The sequence below is a fragment of the Mollisia scopiformis genome (assembly GCF_001500285.1).
Source record: "Mollisia scopiformis unplaced genomic scaffold LY89scaffold_33, whole genome shotgun sequence".
Classification (NCBI taxonomy): Eukaryota; Fungi; Ascomycota; class Leotiomycetes; order Helotiales; family Mollisiaceae; genus Mollisia; species Mollisia scopiformis.
This window is the reverse complement of record NW_017263613.1, coordinates 194,082-216,464: the sequence shown is the minus strand read 5'-3', so window position 1 is coordinate 216,464 and position 22,383 is coordinate 194,082. Positions and strand designations below refer to the sequence as shown.

At 48.5% G+C, this 22,383-nt stretch overlaps 7 protein-coding genes across 7 annotated transcripts; 3 read left to right on the top strand and 4 right to left on the bottom strand.

Moving 5' to 3' along the window:
* Positions 1-1,069: 1,069 nt before the first annotated feature.
* Positions 1,070-2,413, top strand: LY89DRAFT_630029 (FAD/NAD(P)-binding domain-containing protein). The gene has a single exon (XM_018211227.1). The coding sequence runs from the start codon at positions 1,091-1,093 to the stop codon at positions 2,372-2,374; it is 1,284 nt and encodes a 427-aa protein (XP_018062572.1). The 5' UTR covers positions 1,070-1,090; the 3' UTR covers positions 2,375-2,413.
* A 155-nt stretch (positions 2,414-2,568) lies between these two features.
* Positions 2,569-3,562, bottom strand: LY89DRAFT_725144 (uncharacterized protein). Its single transcript, XM_018218957.1, has 2 exons — positions 3,360-3,562; positions 2,569-3,308 (listed from the first exon to the last, which is right to left on the bottom strand). The coding sequence occupies exons 1-2, from the start codon at positions 3,426-3,428 to the stop codon at positions 2,988-2,990; spliced, it is 390 nt and encodes a 129-aa protein (XP_018062571.1). The 5' UTR covers positions 3,429-3,562; the 3' UTR covers positions 2,569-2,987.
* A 1,066-nt stretch (positions 3,563-4,628) lies between these two features.
* On the top strand, positions 4,629-7,236 carry LY89DRAFT_742058 (subtilisin-like protein; the record flags this gene model as incomplete). Its single annotated transcript, XM_018220783.1, has 9 exons — positions 4,629-5,108; positions 5,171-5,311; positions 5,366-5,392; positions 5,448-5,541; positions 5,596-5,651; positions 5,715-5,887; positions 5,942-6,390; positions 6,478-7,113; positions 7,166-7,236. The coding sequence occupies 9 exons, from the start codon at positions 4,629-4,631 to the stop codon at positions 7,234-7,236; spliced, it is 2,127 nt and encodes a 708-aa protein (XP_018062570.1).
* A 1,095-nt stretch (positions 7,237-8,331) lies between these two features.
* Positions 8,332-12,647, bottom strand: LY89DRAFT_338204 (uncharacterized protein). Its single transcript, XM_018206839.1, has 3 exons — positions 11,420-12,647; positions 10,599-11,375; positions 8,332-10,548 (listed from the first exon to the last, which is right to left on the bottom strand). Exons 1-3 carry the CDS (start codon positions 12,492-12,494, stop codon positions 8,444-8,446), a joined length of 3,957 nt encoding a protein of 1,318 aa, XP_018062569.1. The 5' UTR covers positions 12,495-12,647; the 3' UTR covers positions 8,332-8,443.
* Positions 12,648-14,607: 1,960 nt separating this feature from the next.
* LY89DRAFT_725142 (putative alpha-N-arabinofuranosidase A) lies at positions 14,608-16,844 on the top strand (the record flags this gene model as incomplete). The annotated part of the gene is made up of 5 exons (XM_018218956.1): positions 14,608-14,969; positions 15,091-15,453; positions 15,502-15,631; positions 15,681-16,334; positions 16,425-16,844. The coding sequence occupies 5 exons, from the start codon at positions 14,608-14,610 to the stop codon at positions 16,842-16,844; spliced, it is 1,929 nt and encodes a 642-aa protein (XP_018062568.1).
* A 177-nt stretch (positions 16,845-17,021) lies between these two features.
* Positions 17,022-19,868, bottom strand: LY89DRAFT_599894 (uncharacterized protein; the record flags this gene model as incomplete). Its single annotated transcript, XM_018210124.1, has 10 exons — positions 17,022-17,215; positions 17,305-17,420; positions 17,531-17,796; positions 17,851-17,946; positions 18,025-18,479; positions 18,664-18,834; positions 18,884-18,919; positions 18,967-19,057; positions 19,103-19,259; positions 19,306-19,868. 10 exons carry the CDS (start codon positions 19,866-19,868, stop codon positions 17,022-17,024), a joined length of 2,145 nt encoding a protein of 714 aa, XP_018062567.1.
* A 703-nt stretch (positions 19,869-20,571) lies between these two features.
* Positions 20,572-21,605, bottom strand: LY89DRAFT_691109 (uncharacterized protein). Its single transcript, XM_018216234.1, has 2 exons — positions 21,131-21,605; positions 20,572-21,081 (listed from the first exon to the last, which is right to left on the bottom strand). The coding sequence occupies exons 1-2, from the start codon at positions 21,208-21,210 to the stop codon at positions 20,676-20,678; spliced, it is 486 nt and encodes a 161-aa protein (XP_018062566.1). The 5' UTR covers positions 21,211-21,605; the 3' UTR covers positions 20,572-20,675.
* Between the last annotated feature and the right edge of the window lie 778 nt (positions 21,606-22,383).

Below are 22,383 nucleotides of genomic sequence, written 5' to 3'. Positions count from 1 at the left end.
CTACTGTTTATAAACTTTACCCCCGCCATTCATGAATAGCGGGGTGTTTATATATAGCACCCCTAGTTTATAAACTACACCTGCCATTCATAAATAGCAAAGCCCGCCATTCGGGAACAACGCCACTAATAAACAAGCCGGGAATAAAGCTCTAAATTCAGCCCTAGCACTGTAGTACTTCAGCATCTCCAGCACCTCCAGCACCTTTAGCACCTCCAGCACCTCTAACATAGCAACAGAACATAGCACTAATATCTATTGCTTCAATACACCTCAAAACTAGAGTATAAGATTCTAGGTAATGTAATAGAGATGATAAAAGACTAAGGTATTAAAAAGCTCAAGTGCTAAAGTGCTAATGTGCTAATGTGCTAATGTGCTAAAGTGCCTGAAGTGTCTAGAGTGCTGTTCCCGACTAGCACCCCGCCATCCATGAACTCTTGCACTAAAGCCGAGTGTTTATATATAGCTAGTCCATTCACAAACTAGGGGCGCCATACATAAACCCTCCGCCATTCATGAATAGCGGGGGGGGGGTCAGTTCATAAACGGCAGGTGTTCACGTATAGACTAGAACACCTACATTTACTGCAAAATGACAACAGGTCTCTTTCGCTGCCATTAAGTGCCGCGTAAAGTTTATATCTTGCTGACTAAAATGCTATCGTTCCGTAGTGCATGTGTCTCTCCTTGGCTTCTTGTTTCTTCACTCTTCCCTCACTAACTATCAATTCTTCACTCCTACCGAAAGTTGGGGAAAGGGGGTTTCGAAATATCCCATTCTTCTGAAATGTCCGGGGTTTCCTCCAAGTCAAGCGACTCTTATGCACTGCTTGACGTACGGACGAACTGTGTTATAGACCATTTCAAAAGCAATCGGACATTCAAAATAATTGACTTCGGCATCAGTGGGGAGCCATTGGATTTTTATGTAAAATAATTCCGACGTCATTCCAAGCAATTGAACGGCGCGGCGACGATCAGTGGAGCCGTTCCCAGCTAATAATTGCTTACGTGAGTACTCACTTCACAAAAGGACCCCAATCTTCCTCTCGACTCTCGAATATTCTTCAAATCTTAATCAAAAACAATGACAATCAACATAGCAATTGTCGGTGGCGGTATAGCCGGCCTTTGCCTTGCTCGTGGGCTGGTGCGGCACCCACATCTTCAGGTTACGGTCTACGAAGCAACACAAAGATATCTAGATATCGGCGGCGGACTCGCTTTCCATGGCAATGCAATGCGTGCCCTCGAGCTTATAGATCCAGAGCTTCAAGCTGAGTATTTTCGGCGTGCAACGGTCATGAATGAGCGGGACGTGGAGATGGCAACTCAAGTGCTGGTAGGAGATGCCGTAGCTGAAGATGGTGGGTCTGTGTTACTAGCCGAGCTAGGAAAAGCAAAGGGAAGAAAGACTGTTGCTCGAAGCGACTTGTTAGAAGGCTTGTTGAGTCTCATACCAGGCGGTGTTGTCAAGTTTGGGAAAAGGCTCGCTCAGATCGAGGAGAAGTCAACCAACGGTGCAATTGGTGCAACGAACATCTCCTTGACTTTCAAGGACGGCACCACGGCTACGGCAGATGTGGTTATCGGATGTGATGGTGTGCACAGCGTCATCAGGAAGTATCTACTTGGAGCCGATCATCCCGCCGTTGGATTGAAGAACCATGATGCTTGGCAGTGGATTCGACGCTCTGTACCTGCCGAAGAAGTCATGAAGTTGAATGAAAGATTGCTGTCGTATGTACCCATCTTTTGCGGACACGGCGCATACATGAACTGCCTTCCTACTCATTTCGGAAAAACTTTGAATGTCGCCGTGGTTCAGATATCCAAAGATTCCAGATTGACAGTCAGCTCTGAGAAGGACGGTGTTCAAGAGACACCCGATATCATTACTCCGGAAGCTTTTTCTCATTGGACAAAAGATGCCAGAGACATCGCGACACTGGCTCTGCGGGACCCAAGCACAGAATGGAAGCTAGAAGATCATGATCCGGCACCGTTCTACTCTCGTGGTAGGATATGCATGATCGGTGATGCGGCACACGCCACAATGCCTTTCAACGGACAAGGCGCGGCTCAGTCCATTGAAGATGCGGCGCTTTTGACGGCACTATTTGAGCATGTCACTAAACTCGAGCAAGTCGAAAAGGCACTCGGCGTGTACGACGAGTTGCGGAGACCTAGGACCCAGAAGATAGCCGAATTGAGCAGACAATTTGGTCGAATGTATGCGTTTGCTGAAGAAGGAGTGGGCGATGATTTGGGGAAAATGCGTGCTATCTTAGGTGCTGGGGCGAAGTATACGAATGATGTTGATCTGAAGGCATTGAATGAGGAGGCTGTAAGGAACTTCCTAGCCAAATAGACTTGTTCTTCTCATAGTTTCCTTTGACTTTTATTCCTGATACCTGTACTTCCTAGCAAAGAGTCTCAACTATATTTTAGAGGGTTGACATTGTTTTGCTGTTCTTTTTTGTTCTGATTGCCGATGTTTTGTTGCAAAGTGCGTCGAGTCCCGTCTCAGTCGTGGAGCGCAAAGCTCTGAGTTCAAGACGTGCACTCTGGCGTACTGTTGGTTTCACGGCATTATATTGGATAAGTACGCGGCTCACAGACTGGGAACGAAATCCAACTCGCATATCCAACATCGACCCTTATCTCTGCCATGGCCACTCGCTCCTTTCTGATGGGGCCGCTATCGCTTTGATCAAGCCTGGCTGTGATGCTATTTTTGGACCCTTCTTCACCAACATCCAACATTGGTAGGATTCATGCATTAGATAGTGAGTTGCTCCAACATTGCAACAATCTCCAGCGCGTCAACCTGTACAAAGGCTTGTTCAAATGGAGAGCATTTGAATGGTGAATTGCTACTTCGACAATCTCTTGGAGCCGATAGTGGTTGTCCTAATCCATCATAGTTGGATACGGTACTACACTTCCAACGTTGGTATCTTGCCACCCCGAGCCCACATTTATCATGAAACCTGCAGCTGCAACCCCTCTGGTACCAACTCGCCAACCTCACAATGAATCTCTTGCACGCCCTTGTCCGCCCGAACGCCTCCCAACAGCTCGTCATCGACCCTCTTGCCTGAGTACACAACTTGGCCAGGGTAGTAAGAATCTGGCAAAATCCACCAGATATGATCGCGAATATCCCGATTGACTGCTACCGATACAGTCTTGGCATGTTTCTCCAGTGAGTGGCCATGAGAAAGGTAGACGAGGTAGTTGCCTGGGTACAGATATCCGTGTCCTTGTTCGCATGACACAAGAGGAGCTTGGTATTTTGTTCTCTACAAGCAGAAGTTAGAGAGATTTGAAATATTAAGAGAGGTCTTGCTTGCCGTTATGTATATGAAAGCAATACCGATTGTAGCTGACACAGCAACTAGGCCGGATTTCCAGAACATCATGTGAGATGTGGAACATGAACAGAAGAATGGTACTTCTGTTTGGTTGCTCTTGGTGTGGTAGTGAACTTTTAGAATTCAGACAGAGAATACATGTCGTTCCAGGTCTTATTAGAGATGAATGAACCTGTTTTCGCCAACAGGGATCTCGACTATGAATTACGCAAGTCTCACGGGACGGTGCAGCATGGTGGCGAGCCACGGATGTTGGCCTAGTTATCCTAATCGAGCATGCTGCATCGAGTGTGGGGCATAGGGGGATCTCCGGTTTCAGCCACTGCACTATGATCATTCGAACTTAATGTTCATGAGTCTCTTCCAGACTTTCAGGTGTTACATGAATTATTCTAGGCCTAGCCACGGCACCCTCGGGGATATATGAATGAACATGGTTGATACAGATACTCAGCTAACATGCTCTCTCTCCATCTTCGCCACGTATGCTAAGAAGGATGAGAAATCAACAACAGTCTCGCACTGCATTGTTGCATCTGAAGAGGATCACTTTTTGTGAGAAGTCATCCTTGACCGTTCATTTATCTGAAGACTCCAGGCCTCGCCTCGTCGCCTTAACTTGTATTAATTGTCCTTTGCATCACAACTTGCTCTGTTTCTCCTCGTAGATAGGAAAAGGGTCCCAAGCTAATAAGATCCTTCGCTTTCGGTCGCATTTCTCGGTCTGATGTTCTTGCGGATATATCCGAGGCTGAAAAGTTTTGAGCTTCCTAGGAGATATATTTGCACTTGGGTCGCTTCTCATAAACATCCAGCTAAAGTAGTAAGGTTTTAATGCGTGGTTCTGTAGTAGTTGTCAATCTGTTTCGTGGCTAATTGGAGACGTGTGCCAATCGGCCCAATCCTGTTGGATATCAAAAAAGCCTCCTACGTCTGGTGTTCTACGTTGGATGGCCAAGAAATGAAGCCGATCCCAACTTTGAACATAGCGAGCGGGATTCTGGTATAGATCCTTTGGAAAAACTTGAAACCGTGGCTAGAAATGATATGTTTGCCCTCGCCGCGTTGGGGCACCTCTCATCCAACAAATTCTATTTCTGTTGTTCTCTAACTACAAATTTAGATGTGAACCTCTAGGATAAGAAGTGACGAGGTCTCCAGAATCCATAGAGCCCTTTGTTCTACATTCTATCTAGTCTAGAGGTCACAAATTTGTGGTTTGTACTTACACGCTTTCTTCTGGAAATCATGATCTTCCTTGAACAGTTATTCTTCAAAGTCTTTGGGGTTTTGGGCTTGTTCGCTCCCATAGCTCAAGCATTTGCATCGTTCTACGAAGCACGAGATTCTACCATTCAAGATGAATATATCGTACTCCTTCATCCAGATTACACTCTCAGCCAGCATTACAACTTCATAGGAGTGAATATGTCACAACAATCGTCTATGTTTCATTACTTGGACACCATAAATGCATATGGGGTGCGCGCGAGCCCTGAACTTGTCCATGAACTAATCCGTCACGATAATGGCGTTCTCTATATCCAGCAGAACTTTCATCTGAATGCATCTCTAGGAATTGATGGAGGCAGTCCCATCACGACGAATTTCCCAGGCAAAGGAAAGTCACGGAGGTGGACACAGGAGAATTGGATTGGTCGATTCTGGAACTTCATGCTCACAGCGGGAAAGAAGCTCGACACCATTCCTCCTGAATTTGAGACAGAGGTTCGTCCAAACAAAAGATTGAGATGATTCAATGCTAAGCAAGAACTAACTGTGTTGTACAGTATCCTCTCTTAAAGTATGCCGGCCTAGGAGTCGTCGTTTATGTACTCGATACTGGTATAAGACTTTCACATGTAATGTTGGAGGGGCGAGCTACAAACTTCCAAAACTTTGAAAATTCTCCATACTGCAACGAGCCAATGGTAATTCTGATCTTGAACTCCACAGGGGACTAATGAAATTAACGTGCCTGGCAGGCAGACCTCGTTGGTCACGGAACTCATGTGAGAAACCAAGTGGCTCGATACCGGTGGAGCAAGATCTAATTATCGGGAACAGGTAGCAGGTATCGTCGTCAATACTGCGCCTTGGGCATACACTGTCAATGTCAAAGTCCTAGGAGAGGGACAAAGTCCGCTGGGGCTCATACGTGGTTAGTGAGCTACTTCGAAGCCTGCACTGTGAAAACCATTAACAAATTATACAGCTATAGTGGATGTGACCAAAGAACACCAATTTTACCAGAATAATCCTGGCTCAAGAGTAAGTGACACAAATAAATTGACTTTCAGAACAGATGAGAAATATGGACTGACAGAACTTTAGCCAGTTCCTTGGAGTGGTTCAGTGATAAATCTGTCCTTGGGCTTTCTAACGACGAATCCTATCCCTGCACTCCAACTTGCTGTGACAAGAGCGTTCCAGGCTGGAATTCCTATTGCGGCTTCTGCGGGGAATTTTAAAAATACTGGTCAACAGGCAGTCTACCCGCCCTGCATGTGAGTCAGCTCTCAGCTCTGTACAAGGGAACTTCGTGTCACTGATCATACCAGATATCAGGGCTCTGTACTATGTGTTGCTTCATGTGATAGAAATTACCAGAAGTCGGGGTTCTCAAATTTCGGTGGAAATGTAAGCATTATTGCTCCCGGAACTAATATTGACTCTGCATGGTTCAATGATGACCACAGAGTACGCACCGTTTCTGGAACCAGCCAAGCAACTCCATTTCTTGCCGGGGTCATGGCAACATTCATTGGTTATGAGAAGATATCGAACAATCCAGCAAAAGTGTATCAGCGTGTACGACAAAATCAGCTCTACGGCATTGTGAGTGGATTCAGTGCTGATACACCCAACTTATTTCTCAATACCGGCATAAATGATCCTAATAAAGACCCAGCTGTTCCTTATCACGGAGCACCTGGCAGAGATTTGACGTCTTCTAACGATACAAATACCAGTGCAGATGGACCTGTGACTTATGAGACTGTCAGCTCGGGTAAGCGTTTCAATTATGTGCCTTGGAGGACTTGCACTTCTATATGTTGAAGAAATTTTTCGGGGAACTTTACTAAGAAATATACAGCGCTATACAGCTACAGTATTAGCTCTATTCCTTCTGGGAGTGTGGTAGGCTATGAAGGAGAGATTACCATAGGCACGGATTCCGGAACAGCAACACTTATGCCTTTCTCATCCTTTTCAGTTATCTCAAATTCTACCTCGCTGCCTGCTCTACCATCCTCAACATTCTCAACACAGTCAACGACGTCCCTGTACACACAGCCATCTTCTTCAACACAATCAACAGTGTTAGCACCACCACCACCATCTTCTACTCCAGCAACGACACCAACCGCGACTTCTGTCAGCCCTGAAACAAACACGCCATACATCCCACCAACAACTCCATCCTGCGTCCCTCGGCCAACAGGGTCCTACCACGACTCCCACGAAACTGACCTCACCCTAGCAGTCAACTACTTCTGCGCCAACAACAATGACGCCCCCATGCAAGAAGCCATCATCGCTGGTCCAGTCACAGAAGGCAAATCTATCGTCGTCGTCGCAAGACCTTATACAGGCACAACTCCCGAGGATGATGTCTACATGATCAAAATCATCCCTTTGCCATATTGTACGCCGCCGAGTGGTTCGGATATTAATACTCCGGTTGCTGGGAGTACGTGTAGCTCACTCTTGTATGATGCGTGGAAGAACTGTAAGTTTGCATGATACAAAATGTAAGCGACCATAAGTATTGACAGGTGCAGGTAACAACGATGGGCGTGGTGGGTCGATTATAGCTAGTTGCTGGACGTACAGTGTGGCTACGAAATGGTGATTTTCTTGATGCCTTGGACTGTGTCACTACTTTCGCTGAAGGCCAACTTGTGTGATCAAGGTTCAGAAAATCCGAAAGGCTAGCCCTCATCTCTTCATTAGGACCATGCCTAGTGATCTTTCCCTTACCCAAGATGATTATATATGTGGGAACAAGCTGTTACCCCGAATTCAAAAAAAGAGTCGGGCCACCTAACTCGTTCTGCCAACGAGAACGTTATCAATTTCTTTCCGCACAACTCCCGTTTCACTGAATCAATATTCTCGGTATCCCACAACAAGAACCTCACCACGATCCTCCAACGAAAGAGCACTTAAGAAAACGATTGTCAGAACACTTCATTAATCAAAAGCTTCTCTGGCGCATCACGAAGCGACCACTCAGCACTAGCTACAATTCTCCATTGAGATCAGAAAAACTCTCGCTGAACAGAAAAATACACGGCTCTGAGGGAAATTTTCTGATATGAGTTTATCTCGAGAGAATCTACTAGACTTGAGCGCTCTCGGCGCCTTAGGCGGGATTGGCGAGATTTGCGCTTTCTGCGCTATCAGCGCTATACTCGCTGGGGGTGAAGAAATCAGACAGATAAAATCATTGCGATGGACGGGGAAGAACCACTCGGTAGATATAAAGATATAATTCATAGCTTGAGTAAACATACAGCGAAGGTGCAAAGTTTTCAGCGCGATGTTGATCTTCAATTCCACTTAGGGCTGTGGCATTTATGCATCGGTATTCAGGAACACAACGGATCAAACAATGACCAAAATAAAGACCAATACCCTCAGCCAAAGCTTTGGATTCCGAAAAATGCATCCACCTGATAATCACAATGCCAACCAACAGACTCCGTCCTCCACCAAACCCAGAACAAATCGCCCACCACATTCCACCCAAGGTATATATTAACTCCACCTGTCCAACCGCCAAATAACTGTATGGGTATCCGCATCTAGAAATATTTCCCGCTCGTAAAGTCATAACGCCGTAAAGGATGAACACCCAACTCCGTCGTGCCTTCGTCTCCAACCATTCCTTCTCAATGACATAATGATTGCTCCAAACTACCTGTCTGTAGACTCCTCGCGTCCTGCCTGGCAAAAGTGAATGCACAAAAATACTCGATTTCCAGTAACCTCTGTGGATACATAGGTTGCTGGAATCCTTTTACTTCCTATAAATGACCAAGGGACAGCTAGACCAGTCAATCATCTTCACGGTCCTCCAAATCGTGAACGTTGACCACGCTGGCAAGATCTTCGTCAAGACCTGCTCCATATCCCTCATTCTGCAAGCGTCGAATCATTGAGGCATCCGGCTTATTGAGGATGTACATGCTGGAAGTGACGGCGTGAAGAGCTCCAGGTCCAGCACCGCGGCGAGATGCCTTGAGGTAGCAAAGTTGCTTGCCAGCCATCCACCAAACGAGGTTCCCCACATAACTGCGACGATACGATGCAAAGAGAGCAGATGCTTTCAATTTTTCCCATTCTGAGAGTTCTGGGTTTTGGCCGTCTTCGCAAAGGAGTAGTTTCGAGGCCAAGTTCTTCGCATGTGGCTGAATGTCGAGGTATTCATCGTAAATTGCTACAAGGTAAGACTGGAATTCGGGCTTTGAGTCGTCATTCGGAGCCCGTGAGAAATGGCTCTGCCATTTATCCTTCAGTTGCAGCAGATCTTGGTCAAGATCTTTGAGCAGAACCTTCAATTCAGGCTCGTCCTTAGACTGCTCGGTAATGTGTTTAAAGCGTGCTACAAGGTCTTCGTCGAAATAAGACCCCTTCTCCTTGAAATCCTGCAGCGACTTATTGACAGCATCGTCCGCGACCCACAGTAGGTGTTCTATGATGTCAGACGATGGTCCTCTTGGGACCCAATTCTTATCCTTTCGTTTCAGTGGCTTTGGGTTTGGGATCGCTTTTTTCAGCCTGAATATCCGCCAGCTGTCTTCGTCGAACAGGTATCCTTGCTTTGCTTGATCGACAAGATTGCTAAGAAGTTGACTGAGGTAGCGGGCTTCTTCGGTGTCGACATTACCCTGCGTATAGCATACCCCTTCCTTGTAGTTTGTGCAGATGCCCAGCATGCTTGACTGCATGTTGAACTCGAAAGACTTCTTGAGAAATGTTGGCACTGCAGTCACCTTCGACTCGTTTCTCACAAGATCTTCATATCTCGTCGAGTCCTTCGACAACAGGCCCTCATCGACGAGGTGTATGGGCTCACAAACCTCGGCAGTCACAAAGTTCTTGACAATGGTGGGCTCCCAGCACACCCAAGCAATATCTCCGTCGTAGTCACCTCCAGACAGCTTATCAGCGAGGGAAGGATTGCCTTTCGTCGGAAACACAATGACATCTTTCAGTCCCATGAGCTCAGCTTTAACGACAGCCTTGACCTTTTGTATGTCGCTGACAAAATGAGCTGGACTTCGGGCAACCAAGACGTTCTCACCACTGAGAGAGGCGCCGGAGAAGCTCGAAACATTGTCGACGAAACTGCTGAAATCAATGTACACTTCGTCAGGTTCCAAGACTCCCCAGAAATCCGGGACCATATATGCATATGTAGATCGACCAACCGTGATATTCATGCGCTCTTTCAGATCATCACATTTACGTTTGAAAACCTCCCTTGCCAGTTTGTTCATGAACGACAACTTCGTAGGGTCAAATCCAGCATCCAGCATGACGTTTAACTGTTCTTCCTTTGATATCGGGAGACCTGCACGGTAAGGAACCGCTCCATGCTTTAGCCTGTCGTTTGTCCCAGAAGTTCCTGCCCGAATCCACTTCTTGAAATTTGCTGGCGACTCCATGGCGGCTTGTATCTCCGCAACTTCTTGTTCCAGTCCTTGACGGAGCAGGTCCGAGAGAGCGTCTCTCATAGCTTTCGGATCCTTGGCTCTGTCTAGAAGAATTGGTAGGAGTTGTGTATTCAGATCCGCAGATTTTAGAGGGCCAGAATATCTCAAAACCTCAAACGCTCGATGACTCCGATCATCTGATGGCCCCTTTGGTTCCGTGCTTCTGATCCATTTCTGCTGCGACTCATAAACCTCGATCCAGTCCTCTCCTTTGGTATCAGTGTGGTCTACAAGCCAGAACCCTTTAGCTTCACCAAGGCGTGCTTGAAATCCGCTAGGCAGATAGGAAAGGCATAGTTTTTGTGTGATTTTCAAAGCTAGACTCGGGGAGATGCGGCCTGCACCGTCGTTCATGACTTCGTTTTTGGGTCCCCACCGTATATCTTCCTTGAAGCGAATTTGACTCTTTTCGAGAATCACAGTCTCCTGGTTTCGAGAGACGGCTAAGATAACTTAGTGCATATTTCATGTGAAAGGGATTTGAAGAGCATACCCAAAGTGGTACGATTGAACAGCTTTAAATAGGTCTGATGAATGTTGGCTCGCGTGGGCCTGACATGGTCAAGAAGCCGCCGGATGGACATGCTTGGATGCCCTAGACTATAATCAGGATTGGACATTAGAGCTGTATTGTTTACGAATTGGAATCCATCGACAGCGAAGAAGAATACACGATATATAGCTTCGGAAGTTGTAGCCTCGCGACGTTTTGAAGTCCTATCTTTGGGCTTCGTGAAGAACGGCTGCCACTTCCGTCCAAGCAATGGATGTCTTGAGTCGACAAGCCAATCGAAGACTTTGGACTTCCATTGACCCACCTCAAGACTATCTGCCAGACGTTGCACCGCTTTTGGTATATGACGACCAGTAAGCTGAGGTATAGACAATTCTAAAAAGCGGTCGTGGCCAAATTTTCGGCCGAGCCGGTGGGAGTATTCAAATTTCAAGGGATCCAAACGGAGTTGGAACATGGGATCAAGTGACGTAGTGTTGAATGACAAAGATCCAGAGAATGAAACAGAGTAGAATCCTTTCTCGTAATCTTTCAAAGCACACGCCCAGATTTCGTCGCTACACCTCTCCGGAAACGATTTGCCTCTGAGAGGCGGAAGGCTCTTTAGGAACGCCCATAGAGTTTGATAGTCGTTCAAACTTGAGGTCACAGGAGCATTGAACTCCGAAAGGGGGACTTCGGCATGTAAAAAGACACGGGTAATCTCGTAGAGGACACAAACGGGCGCTTTCTCTTCCAGAGTGGCGGGAAGGATAGCTGGAACTTGTTAGTGAATACGGATATTCCTGAATACAACTTACGGAATACGCTCTGAAGAGAGCGTTTCAGCTGATTCTCCTTGGGACTCAAAGTTGCCTTATCATCGTCAATTGTATACCCGAGAAGATCCTGAGAGAGTTCTTCTGCTTCTGGCTCATCCATAAGAAGTAATTCATCATCTGTGTCATTCAGTATGATGACGTCCTCTGGAACATCAGCAACGCGAGCTTCGAAACTACTGGAAGCATAGTCGGAGCTTTGAATTTTGTCGGGCTGGGGATTGATAAAAGAAGGCCGAGTCTCTTTTGAAGGCAACGTGGGTTCGATGTCATCAGGTATCGTGGCCTGAGTGCTCGGAAACGAACCAGAATCTTGGGTGTCGAAGATGCTCGATGCGAAGCTTGTATCTGCGCTTCTCGTACCCTTGGGGTCGCGTGTCACTGACCTGCCACGTCCTGTGAACGAGTCTGCAGCGGGTGGGAGCATGCTGTTGCTCGAGCGTGATTGCAAAACGTCTGGCTTCACCTTTTTTGTAGGTGTGATGTCGGGGAACGGCTCATCCCTTGCTCGTTTTGATTCCCCCGAAGATGTTCTCAACACTGGGTATTCAACGGTTGATCCATTCAGAGAACCAGTCAACGAAAAGGGAACCGCAGAGTCGTTCGGATTCATGTAACGGGTTGCCCGAGGCGTCTTCACCTCTTCCCAAACGTCCCGCAACATTTTATGGAGGCAGTCAAGTAGTGTTTGACGTTCATCGGCAGTTACTGGATGTGTCCGATGTCTGGTTTTATCAGGCACCACACCCCGGTCTGCTCTGGGTTTATGAACCCACTTGTCATAGAGTCCATCCGCTGCTTTCTCGAACTCTCCTGCAATCTCCAGTATTTTGGGCATATCCTTCCAGGATATGCCCTTGATCATGAATACACATTTCTCTTCTATGCTCTGATGAGCTTGCCGGTGACTAGGAGATTCGTTCTCTTTCGGTAGCTCTAATCCCAAGCCCCACCGATTGCATATATTATTGATGATTCTCTTTATGTTCTTCTCAACCTCGAGTTTCTTAGCTGTTCGAACGGGATCATTTGGATCAGAGATAGCAGATGGTGCCATGTCGATGATTTCGAGAGTAGACCGGGATCGATAGAGGCTTGAAACGAGGCTGTCGAAAGAGAAAGAGGCTTTCCGGGCCCCCTTCAGATGTGGGTGAAAGGAAAGACGTCGAGAGTTTCGTCAATCGGTTTCGAATCAATTCTAGGGTGGTGTAGAGCTTCGATCGTGTGTGGAGGAGGGATGCATGTCTCGGAAGCTTATCAGCATGCGAGCAACAAGGCTGAGATCTCGAGTGTCATTACCGCGGCGGCAGAAAGATATGGTGTATATAACAGCAATCTTATGCTGAAGTCAAACTCGACAGAGATCATTCGAGGCTGCGGGAGCAGCAGGTGAAGAGCAATGGGACGAAAGCGAAGCAAGGTACGTACGAGGCTGTGCTATTTGAAACCTATCATCAGCGAAAGTCTGCGAGTTATCGAGCTTCCATTGAGACTTACCAACGATATACAATAACAAGCAAAGCACAATTCACACAATTGAGCAAAAGCGAGAGCGCCCGGAGAAGGCTGTCGGGAGCAAGAGTTGGTTGTTGGGGAGAGGAAGAAGGATTGCGGGAGTGCGGGAGACGCATTTGGTTTGGGCCAATTTGAGCTTCAGCGGGCCGTTCCCACGCTAACCTTAGCGACCTCTAAACCTTCAAGGCGTGGGGAAGTGACCATGCAGCAGCCGCACCATCGGATTGCGTCCCTCTTGCATTTTTGCAGCAAACAGACAATATTCGAGTGAAGGTCAATTCACTGCATTCACATCATCTCGTTGGGCGGCAAGTCTGGAACGCCAGATGCAAGTGCTGTTGGCCGTGCGGCGTTTCTATTTTCTGTCAGCTGCAGCACGCAATCGAGCTGTTTATTGCTACCTGCGTTTGTTTCTTCACTCTTTCCAGCATTGACCTTGCTCTTCTGCTCACCCCACCTTCTCGAGAGAAGAAGATGCTTCTTGCTTGCCGAGGACTTGAGTAGCATTTTTGAATATGGAGGGGGTGAATGAGAATTGGTAAGTTGCTGGGAAGTTAAGAAAGAGTCGCAATTTTATTCCAAGTGAGAAGCCGTCGTTTGTGAATAGCAATGTGAATTCGAATGGAGGTGAAGAAATGAATTGTTACACAAGGGAGAAGAAAGGCTACCCGGCTGGCCGCATAAGGCTGCCGCTGTTGCCTCGAGTCAAAAAGCCACCATATCGTTGTGGGAGCCGATTAGCTAATGTTATGTTTCATATTGATTCTGATCATATATCGTTTCTTCCAAAAGTTGAAAGATTCGGTTATATATAGTTCCTCTTTTTTTTTCCCCTAGTAGGGGAAAAGCATGGCTTCACTTGAGAAGAACTTGTACTCTCATTCACTATCGGTCAATAATGCTTAGATGAAGGCTTCAAGTGTTGGCAAGAATGAAGAATAAGCCAAGGTTCATCATTTACTCGTCTCACGAATATCGCATACAGTGTAACCCACAATATACTTGCTTACCCCTCAACGGCTACCATACCATCGTCGAATTTAGCAGTCACTTAACAATGCTGTTTAATATCCTTTATAAAATTTCAGAAAGTACTAAAGAGCATTTTCTTGACCATGTGCAAGTCATGTGGGAGCCACCTATCTCCTAGAACATCCAATCATCCCAGATCCTTTCGAAATCTCGTTTTCCACCTCTTCGTGCCTCTCGGTCTATTTATATTCACTTGCCCTAGTTTGATATCATTCCGAAATACCTTGTTTTCATTGGCGGATCTCCTTCGTTGCGATCATCATCATCTCGGCAGATCTTTCACCCCTCACGGCTCTTCCCCGCAACAACTATTCCTCCATCTCCGCATTCCCCACAATTAGACTTTCAGGCTACACGACTCTCCGTCCCTGCAGATAACCTGCATCCATCCATCATGCGCTTCAATGAGAAGGCGTTCTGGAGCGGGTTCGTCGGATCTTTTACGGCGCTGCTAGATCTAGTGGATCGTACCTGAGAAATATCTCGGGTTAATGTCAAGACGGTATGGGGATGTCGGGGAAGGAAGAGATTTAGTCCGATTTTGATGCGGGGTTGAGAAAAATATATATTACTGTTTACTGTCTTTGGGATTCTTGTCGTCGTACCTCTCAGCTGCGGTCAAAATGTTGTATCTCTGTCTCCTGCCAATTGTGGCTGGCATTGCCAGTGCAATCAATCTAACAGTCGCCAGCACAGGTGGAAATGTCACTTCTGAGTACATGTATGGATTGATGTTCGAAGACATCAACCACTCTGGTGATGGCGGGATCTACGCAGAACTCATCCAAAATCGAGCTTTTCAAGGCAGTACCGAGTTCCCTTCCACACTGAGTCCCTGGAGTGCGATTGGAAATGCAACATTGAGGTTGCAGAACACATCCGTACCACTTTCTTCCGCTCTACCTACGTCCGTCAATGTGGCAGCTGCTTCGGAAAAGACGAAAGGAAAGATTGGATTGTTGAATCCTGGGTGGTGGGGCATAGAGTAAGCAAATTGTCCAAGTTTTTCAAACTACCATATTACCAAATTCTTTTGTTGGACTCGAGAGGAATATCATCCCCTCAGCACCACCAAGACGAGAACACTTGTGGCTGACCTGCTGTAGTGTCAAAGCACGGCCATACACAGGAAGTTTCTGGGCATTGGGCTCATACGCTGGCACATTCACAGTCAAACTCCAATCTGCGATCACCAACCAAGTCTTCGCCAGTCTAGATATCACTTCCGGATGCCAGGCGGGAATGTGGGTGGAACATAAATTCACATTGGAACCAAAGATGGATGCACCAAACAGCAACAATACTTTCGTTCTCGAATTCGATGCTGGGCAAGGATCTGTGAACTTCAATCTTATCAGTTTGTTCCCGCCTACATACAAGAATTCTCCGAATGGAAACAGACAGGATCTCATGTCTGCACTGAAGGGGCTTAATCCAAGTTTCTTGCGAATGCCCGGTGGAAACAATCTGTAGGTCGTCTAGTCCCTGTCACACGTGCATCATCTGACTGCTCATAGTGAAGGAGATTCTTACCACTATCGATGGGTATGGAACGAAACCATTGGCCCCCTCACCAGTCGACCAGGTCGTCCAGGAACATGGGGATATGAAAACACAGATGGTCTTGGCCTAATAGAATACTTCAATGTCCGTCCTCCTTTCCCTACCATCTACCCTCCAACTAACACCCAAACAGTGGTGCGCCGACCTCGAAATGGAACCTCTCCTCGCTGTCTGGTCGGGCATGTACCTCGGCGGCGACGTCCTCTCCGCTTCCGCCCTGGCCCCCTACGTAAACGACACCCTGAACGAACTCGAATTCCTCCTCGGCCCCACCACAACCCCCTACGGCTCCCTCCGCGCCTCCCTCGGCTACCCCACCCCCTTCCCCCTAAAATTCATCGAAATCGGCAACGAAGACAACCTCTCCGGCGGCGCCACCTCCTACGCCTCCTACCGCTTCACCATGTTCTACGAGGCCATCTCCGCCGCGTACCCCTCCCTAACCATCATCTCCTCGACCGGGGACCTCACAGCCGTCGGCCCCGACAGCGCCACGGACTTCCACATCTACACCCTGCCCGACTACTTCGTCTCCCAGTTCGGGAAATGGGATAACGTGCCGCGGACGCACAAAGTGCTGATCGGCGAGTACGCGAACGTGCAGTACAACGTCCTGGACCAACCGCTCGCGGGCGTCAACTGGTCGGCGCCGAAACTGATGTGGCCCGTCTGGGCGGGCGCCGTCAGCGAGAGCGTGTGGAGCATCGGGGCGGAGCGGAACGGGGATGTGATACTGGGGCAGAGTTACGCGCCGGGGTTTATGAATTTGAATTCTTTCGAGTGGAGTGTAAGACCCCCTTTTCTCCCCCCTTTCACCCTTTCCTCTTGATCCTTAAGAACGGGGAAAATGCTGATGTGATGGGATGGGGATGTGTAGCCAGATCTCATATCCTTCACGGCAGACCCAGCGCAAACCGTACTCTCGACCTCGTACTACGCAATCCAACTCCTGTCCAACGCCCGCTACAACGCCACCGTGCCCGTGAGCTCTGACGCGGACTTCGGGCCCGCGTACTGGGTAGCAGGTGTTTCGGATCCGGGGCAATATACATTCAAAACCGCGATCTATAATTCGACGTCCGCTGTACCGTTCAACATTGCATTCGATGGCCTAGCGGCTGGTGCAAAGGGGACATTGACGGTTCTAACGGCTCCGGATGGATTGAGTAGTAATACACTCGTAAACGGGACGGTAGTCGACGTCGTGAAGAAAATAGCCACGGCGTTGACAGCGAACGAAGAAGGAGCATTCGAATTCGAGCTCGAGAATTACAGCGTGGCTGTCTTGACCACATAAAATGCTGTCTGTTCCTGTATGAAGAAGAAGAAGAAGAAGAAGAAGAAGAAGAAATGTATATACAAAACCACCACCCCCTCCCCGTTTCCCAACTAGTAGAAAATATATAATGCCCTCCATGCCATGCCATGCCCTCCATCCATGCAAATGCAAATCCGAACTACCGGTGAACCCTCCCTACCAAGCAACAGGCGTCTTCAAATCAAACGCCTCCGCGGCCCCGACAAGCGGGACCCAGATCGTCAACGGATCGCCGCCTAGCTGTTCGGTCGTGAATCTCCGCGTGCTTTTCACCGGGCCGGGGACCGTGATCGGGATCGGTGCCGCGCAGGTGTTGCCGGGGTTTGAGAGGGTGATGCTTGTTATTGTTTCTTTTGCCGTGGATTAGTAAAGAGCCGGGAGAGGGAGAAGAGGGAAAGGGGAAGGGAAAGGAAGGGGAGGGGAAGAAGGAGAGACGTACGCGCTACGCTATCGAGCGTATATGTCATGGTGTAATTACAGTTATCCCTCGCCATGCGCTGAGCGAACGCTGTTGCGATATCGTCATGTTTCAGTGAGATGATGGGCCATGTCACCCTACCATTTCCCATATCACAGTCAGCTTTACTTTCCTTTCCCCTCTCTCGTCAAGGTCAAGATATAGAAGAAAGAAAGACGGAAAGAAAGAAAAGAAGGAAGAAACTCACACCCTCATCAACTCCCCCAACACAATCTCCACCCACATCTGGAAGAGACTCCACTTCCCGCTCTTAGCCGTGAGACCCTGCCCCAGCGTCGTGGTCGCCACGTCCGCCTGCCGCAGGTTCGCTTGGTGGAACATGAAGGCGTCGTGGTGGAGCGCGAGGAGGTGTCGGACGTTGGTGCTTTGTTCCAGCGCGAGGAGGTCCAGGATCGTGCCGCTGCCTTGGGCGATGGCTTTCCATTCTGCTACGTCGCAGGCTGTTGTGTCGCACTGAGATCTGTTAGTACGAGAAGAAAGAAGGGGGGGAGGGGAGGGGGGAGTTACGTTGTAGTAGATATTCGTAGCCCAGCGAGGAGTGATTTGGATACCGTCGAAATTATCAGCAGCCATAGTCGTGATCAAAGGCCAATGCTCATTAACCTATCCCCACCCTCAAATCAGTCCTTTTTCCATATCACAATTCGTCAAGTTTAAAAAGAAAAGAAAAACCAAACTCACAGCATTCAACAAAACCGGCCTCGTATTATCCCCCACCGCATTCACCAACCCATTCTCACTCCACGCCTTCAACGCATCCCCATTATGCAACCCCGTGATCGCCGGCGGGATCAATCCCCTCCCCGAAAACCACTTCGCCCCGCTCAACCCCCACTGCGCGATCCACGCCTGGTTCCAGCTAATCTCCTTCATGACGTCCGAATACGTCGCCGCGTCCTGCGCTTCGTGCGTGAAGGTGTGCGAGATGTGCATGAATGCGTCGCGGTACGCGGGTTTTGCCCACCAGTTAAGCAGAGGGTCGAGGGTGACGCAGGCGAGGGAGTAGGGGTATGTGGATGCGGTGGCGGGCCAGAGAGAGGTCCCTGTTCCCGGGGGCTTGACGTATTCGAGTTGTGCGGCCGTGGGGTCTGGTTGTGCTGCGTAGTCGATCGGGCCGCTGCCACAGGTTGGGCGACCTGCTAGGTCGATGTCGTTTGAGTTCTATATCCCAGGGAGGAACCTCATTAGCACGACTCTCAGGAGAAAAGAAAGCTGGAAGAGAAGATGGATGTGAAGGAGAAATCACCGAACTGGAGTGCAGGGTTTGATTGGTGGTGACGTTGGTGGTGGAATACACGCAGGGTAACACGCAGCAGTCACATACTCCGATATTGCCATTGCCGTTGTGGCCAACTTCCATGGTCCAGTTGCTGCCTGTTGGGAGCTTGGCTCGTACGGCTGCCATCCAGGTGATGTGTGGTGCGAGGTCTGCGGGTTCGACTCGGAATGTGCCTCCAGAGTAGATGGGGGAGGTGAGGAACATGTCGTCGACTTGAAGGTGTTAATTAAGTCTGGAAATAAGCGTGAGGAGGAGGATTACTTTGTGTATTTAACATTACTCGTCTATATCCTGCGTCTGTTGGATGTCAGCATCTGAGATTCAAAATAAGGAAGCAAATGTACACAATCCCCTTGTTGCCCAGTGGATCCATGCATGTTGTAAAATAATCGATGTTGTACTCCAGTCTGTAGCGAATCCGAGGAAGAAAACCATCTACTTCGTCAGCTTTACATTCCACCACGCAAACATAAAACTTACCTGCTGTCTTCCATTTCCAAAATTGTTTATGACTCCAGCAACCGTGTTTGAGGTGAAGCCTGTAGTGGTACCAAACAGAGCGAATGCCTTGGCTAAAGTTGAATTCGAGATCGATGCGGGGTAATGGTAAAGACCTTTGGTACTAAGACCAGCTCCTCTGCATAGAATCAGCTTCGAATCCACCAAAGGTAGAATACACTCACACCACAATTCCAGCCGTAGGAAATTGAGACTGGTCACTAATCGCCATCCACTGTTCCAGCGTCCCATCACAGCATGATCCCACCACAGTTGTCCCCGTAGCAGCCGAAGGCACCACATCTAACCTCACCATCCGAGCACCAAACGTTCTCTGGTACGTGTACAACGTATTCCACTGCGCACTCGTGAGAGCAGACGCATAATTCCCAGCAGAATCAGCATAGCTGACTTCGGAAAGAATAACGAATCCTCCATAATTTCCCACGCCCGTCGCACTGCTGAGAGGGGGCAACGCCACGCCACCAGCTGGCACGATCAAAACCTCAAACGGAATCCCGTAATCGTTCAATCCGCTCTTCGCTGAATACGCACTCGATGCGTCTCTCGCGATCACCAAGAACGTACTCTTGCAGCTCGTAATCCCCGCCACCTGTCGTTCCTCAAGCTTCGCATCCGAATCATCAGGGGCAATGGTCGACGTATTGGCAATAATCGTCACATTCGAAATCTGCACCGGTTTCGGCGCCCAGAACGGAGGCCTCCCATGTCGAGTCTGGTTATTCATAGTGAAGGTCTCCATGGGACCGTGAAAATGCGTCGCCGTCGCATTCCGACTATCGTGTCCCGCCAACACGACGGGAGCAAACAGAAACAAGATCTCGAAAACATGACTACTGAAAAACATCTTGAAGACTTACTTGCGTGCACATTTTCAAGGGAGGATAGCAAACATAAAGTACAGATCGGGAAATTGACGTGTGACCCCAGGAAACATGGTCTCCTGGTTCCGGATCCAGTGATCCATATTGAGCTGCATTCTGTTTTTCCCAGAGTACGTATACGTCTCTGATTACGACGGTATCAAATAGGCTGAACGACTCAATGAGATGCCCGATACATACTATCACCAGAACGCAAAAAAACACAAATTGCAACGCTGCCGTGATCCGGAAGGCACTCTCCATTTGCATCACGCACGACACATCGTAACGTGTGGGTATGGGATGTTGCGGAAACGTCAAACGCAGAAGGGATTTGTCGAGATGAGATGCGGAAGACGGTCCCTGGTGGTTGACGTTCCGTATTTTCGAATATGGATAAATGGGTGAAGTGAAGGTCGAAAGCCAAATCTCACATGGCGAGACGATCTGGCAGCCAAGACTTCAGCCGAACTCTCGCGAAGCGGAGGGACACGATGGGAAGTAATGCCAAGACTATTGTATTGGACAGGGGGGTGTGCGTGCGTGCAAAAGTAAAGTGTGGAGAAAGCTTGTTCGGTCCGCCCAGAGAAGGGGCGGGGCGGGGCGGGGCTGAAATAGAATTATTTACATTATCAAGTACTCGTGGCATCGTTCGATATACACTCCTCTGCTTACATAGCGGCGAAGATCCCTCCAGCCAAAGCAACTGCGCCCATGATGGGCGCAGCAGTTCTCATCGCAGCAGCAGCACCGGTGGAGCTGGCGGTCCCTAAAACCTTTTCCGCCGCACTGTCAATAGCACTGATCTCCTTTGCGACCGCTGTCTGTATGGCACCTGGGACTGACTTGGTGTACCAGGCCTGGCTCGTGATCTGGCCGTAGTAGTAGCCAGACTTGTCGATGGAAGACTGGACGCTGGAGGGAGCGGCGGAGTAGATGGCCTCGTTGGCAGAGGTGTATGAGGCGCTGTCTTCCCATGTGGATTGGACGCTGTTGAGGAGAGATGCCAAAGAAGTTGATTGTGCGCCGTTGAGGCTTGGGGTGGAGGTAGGGTAGAAGGCGGAAATGACGGAGGCACTGAAGTCTGTCAGTGAGGATGGTTCCATGGACAAGCAGATTCACTTACACATTAAGGGACGAGTCTGCGGCTGATGCTGATGCTGCAGCTGCGCAAAGCGCGAGGGTAGTAATTGCTGAGAACCTCATGTTGATACCTGCTTGGGACGTATACTTCGACGACAAGGAACGAGGCAAACAGAATAAAATCGAACCTATCTGGGTGCCTACCTGACTTTATATCCTGTCTGCTGCGCCGCTGTTACTGTAGATTCCAACGGTCTCCAACGCTTTGTACGCCACAATGATATGATATCCATCCTCTACCAACGGTATCCGGGCAGTGCATGAAGAATGGCATCTCAGACGGGGCACGGCTTGATCTGGTGCCTGTTCCTGACGTGAAATGGCCCAATCGTTCCGAATTAGTCAGGGCTGCAGCTTGCCAATATTTCTTCCGCCGCCATCCGAGTGTCACTGCCTGCAGACTCGAACCAATCGCGGATGAGGAGAAAAAGCTTCGAGGTCAAAGGAGGAAAAGCTTGATTACCGAGCGGAGATGGAAAAAAGCTCGGTTCGCAAATTTTGGGGGTGATTTGACATAAAAGTAAAGTGGATCTGGCTTCTATTTCGGGACACTATCTTCAAGCTTAATCTGGTCTGGTATTGTCTCGTGACTCATCTACATGGACGTTCTTCTTATCTTGCACTCTTTCTGCAATGAAATGTTGGAGTTTCGGACCGTATCGAGTTGACTTGCAGTGTAGGTAAATCAATCTCGAGGGTGCCAGTTGCATGGTATTGAAAGAGGAGAATAAACCTCGGTTTGCCAGTATCAGATGCAAAATGCGGGGTATGTAACATACCTAGGCAGACCTACATCTACATGGAATACTTGCTTGGCAGTGACGTGTGGGCTGAAGCGAAGATACTCGGTATGACCCATCTGGTATGGTGATATTGTAGATTTTGGAGAGGCAAGTTCGATTGTCGACTTGAAGTTTAGCGAGTTTGTAAGGGGGGGGCTGCTTCAGAATGCTCGACGAGGTCCAAAAAAAGGCTCTCAGGAGAATTTGTTACTAGTAAGCGCTGCAGGCAACGAATCTGCTAGACTGAAAACGATAACGAAAGCTCGCCGCCTTACTGGCAACTCTGTCATTATGCCCGAAGAGCCTCAACACCCAATTTGCGACTACCACGCAGAGCAGCATCCGCCAAATTGGCAGAGAAACACTCCTTAAACTTACCAGAACACTCACAGATGTCTCATCCACGCTTTTAAAAACACAACTAATTAGGAAACATGCCCGCGAGGCGAGTACG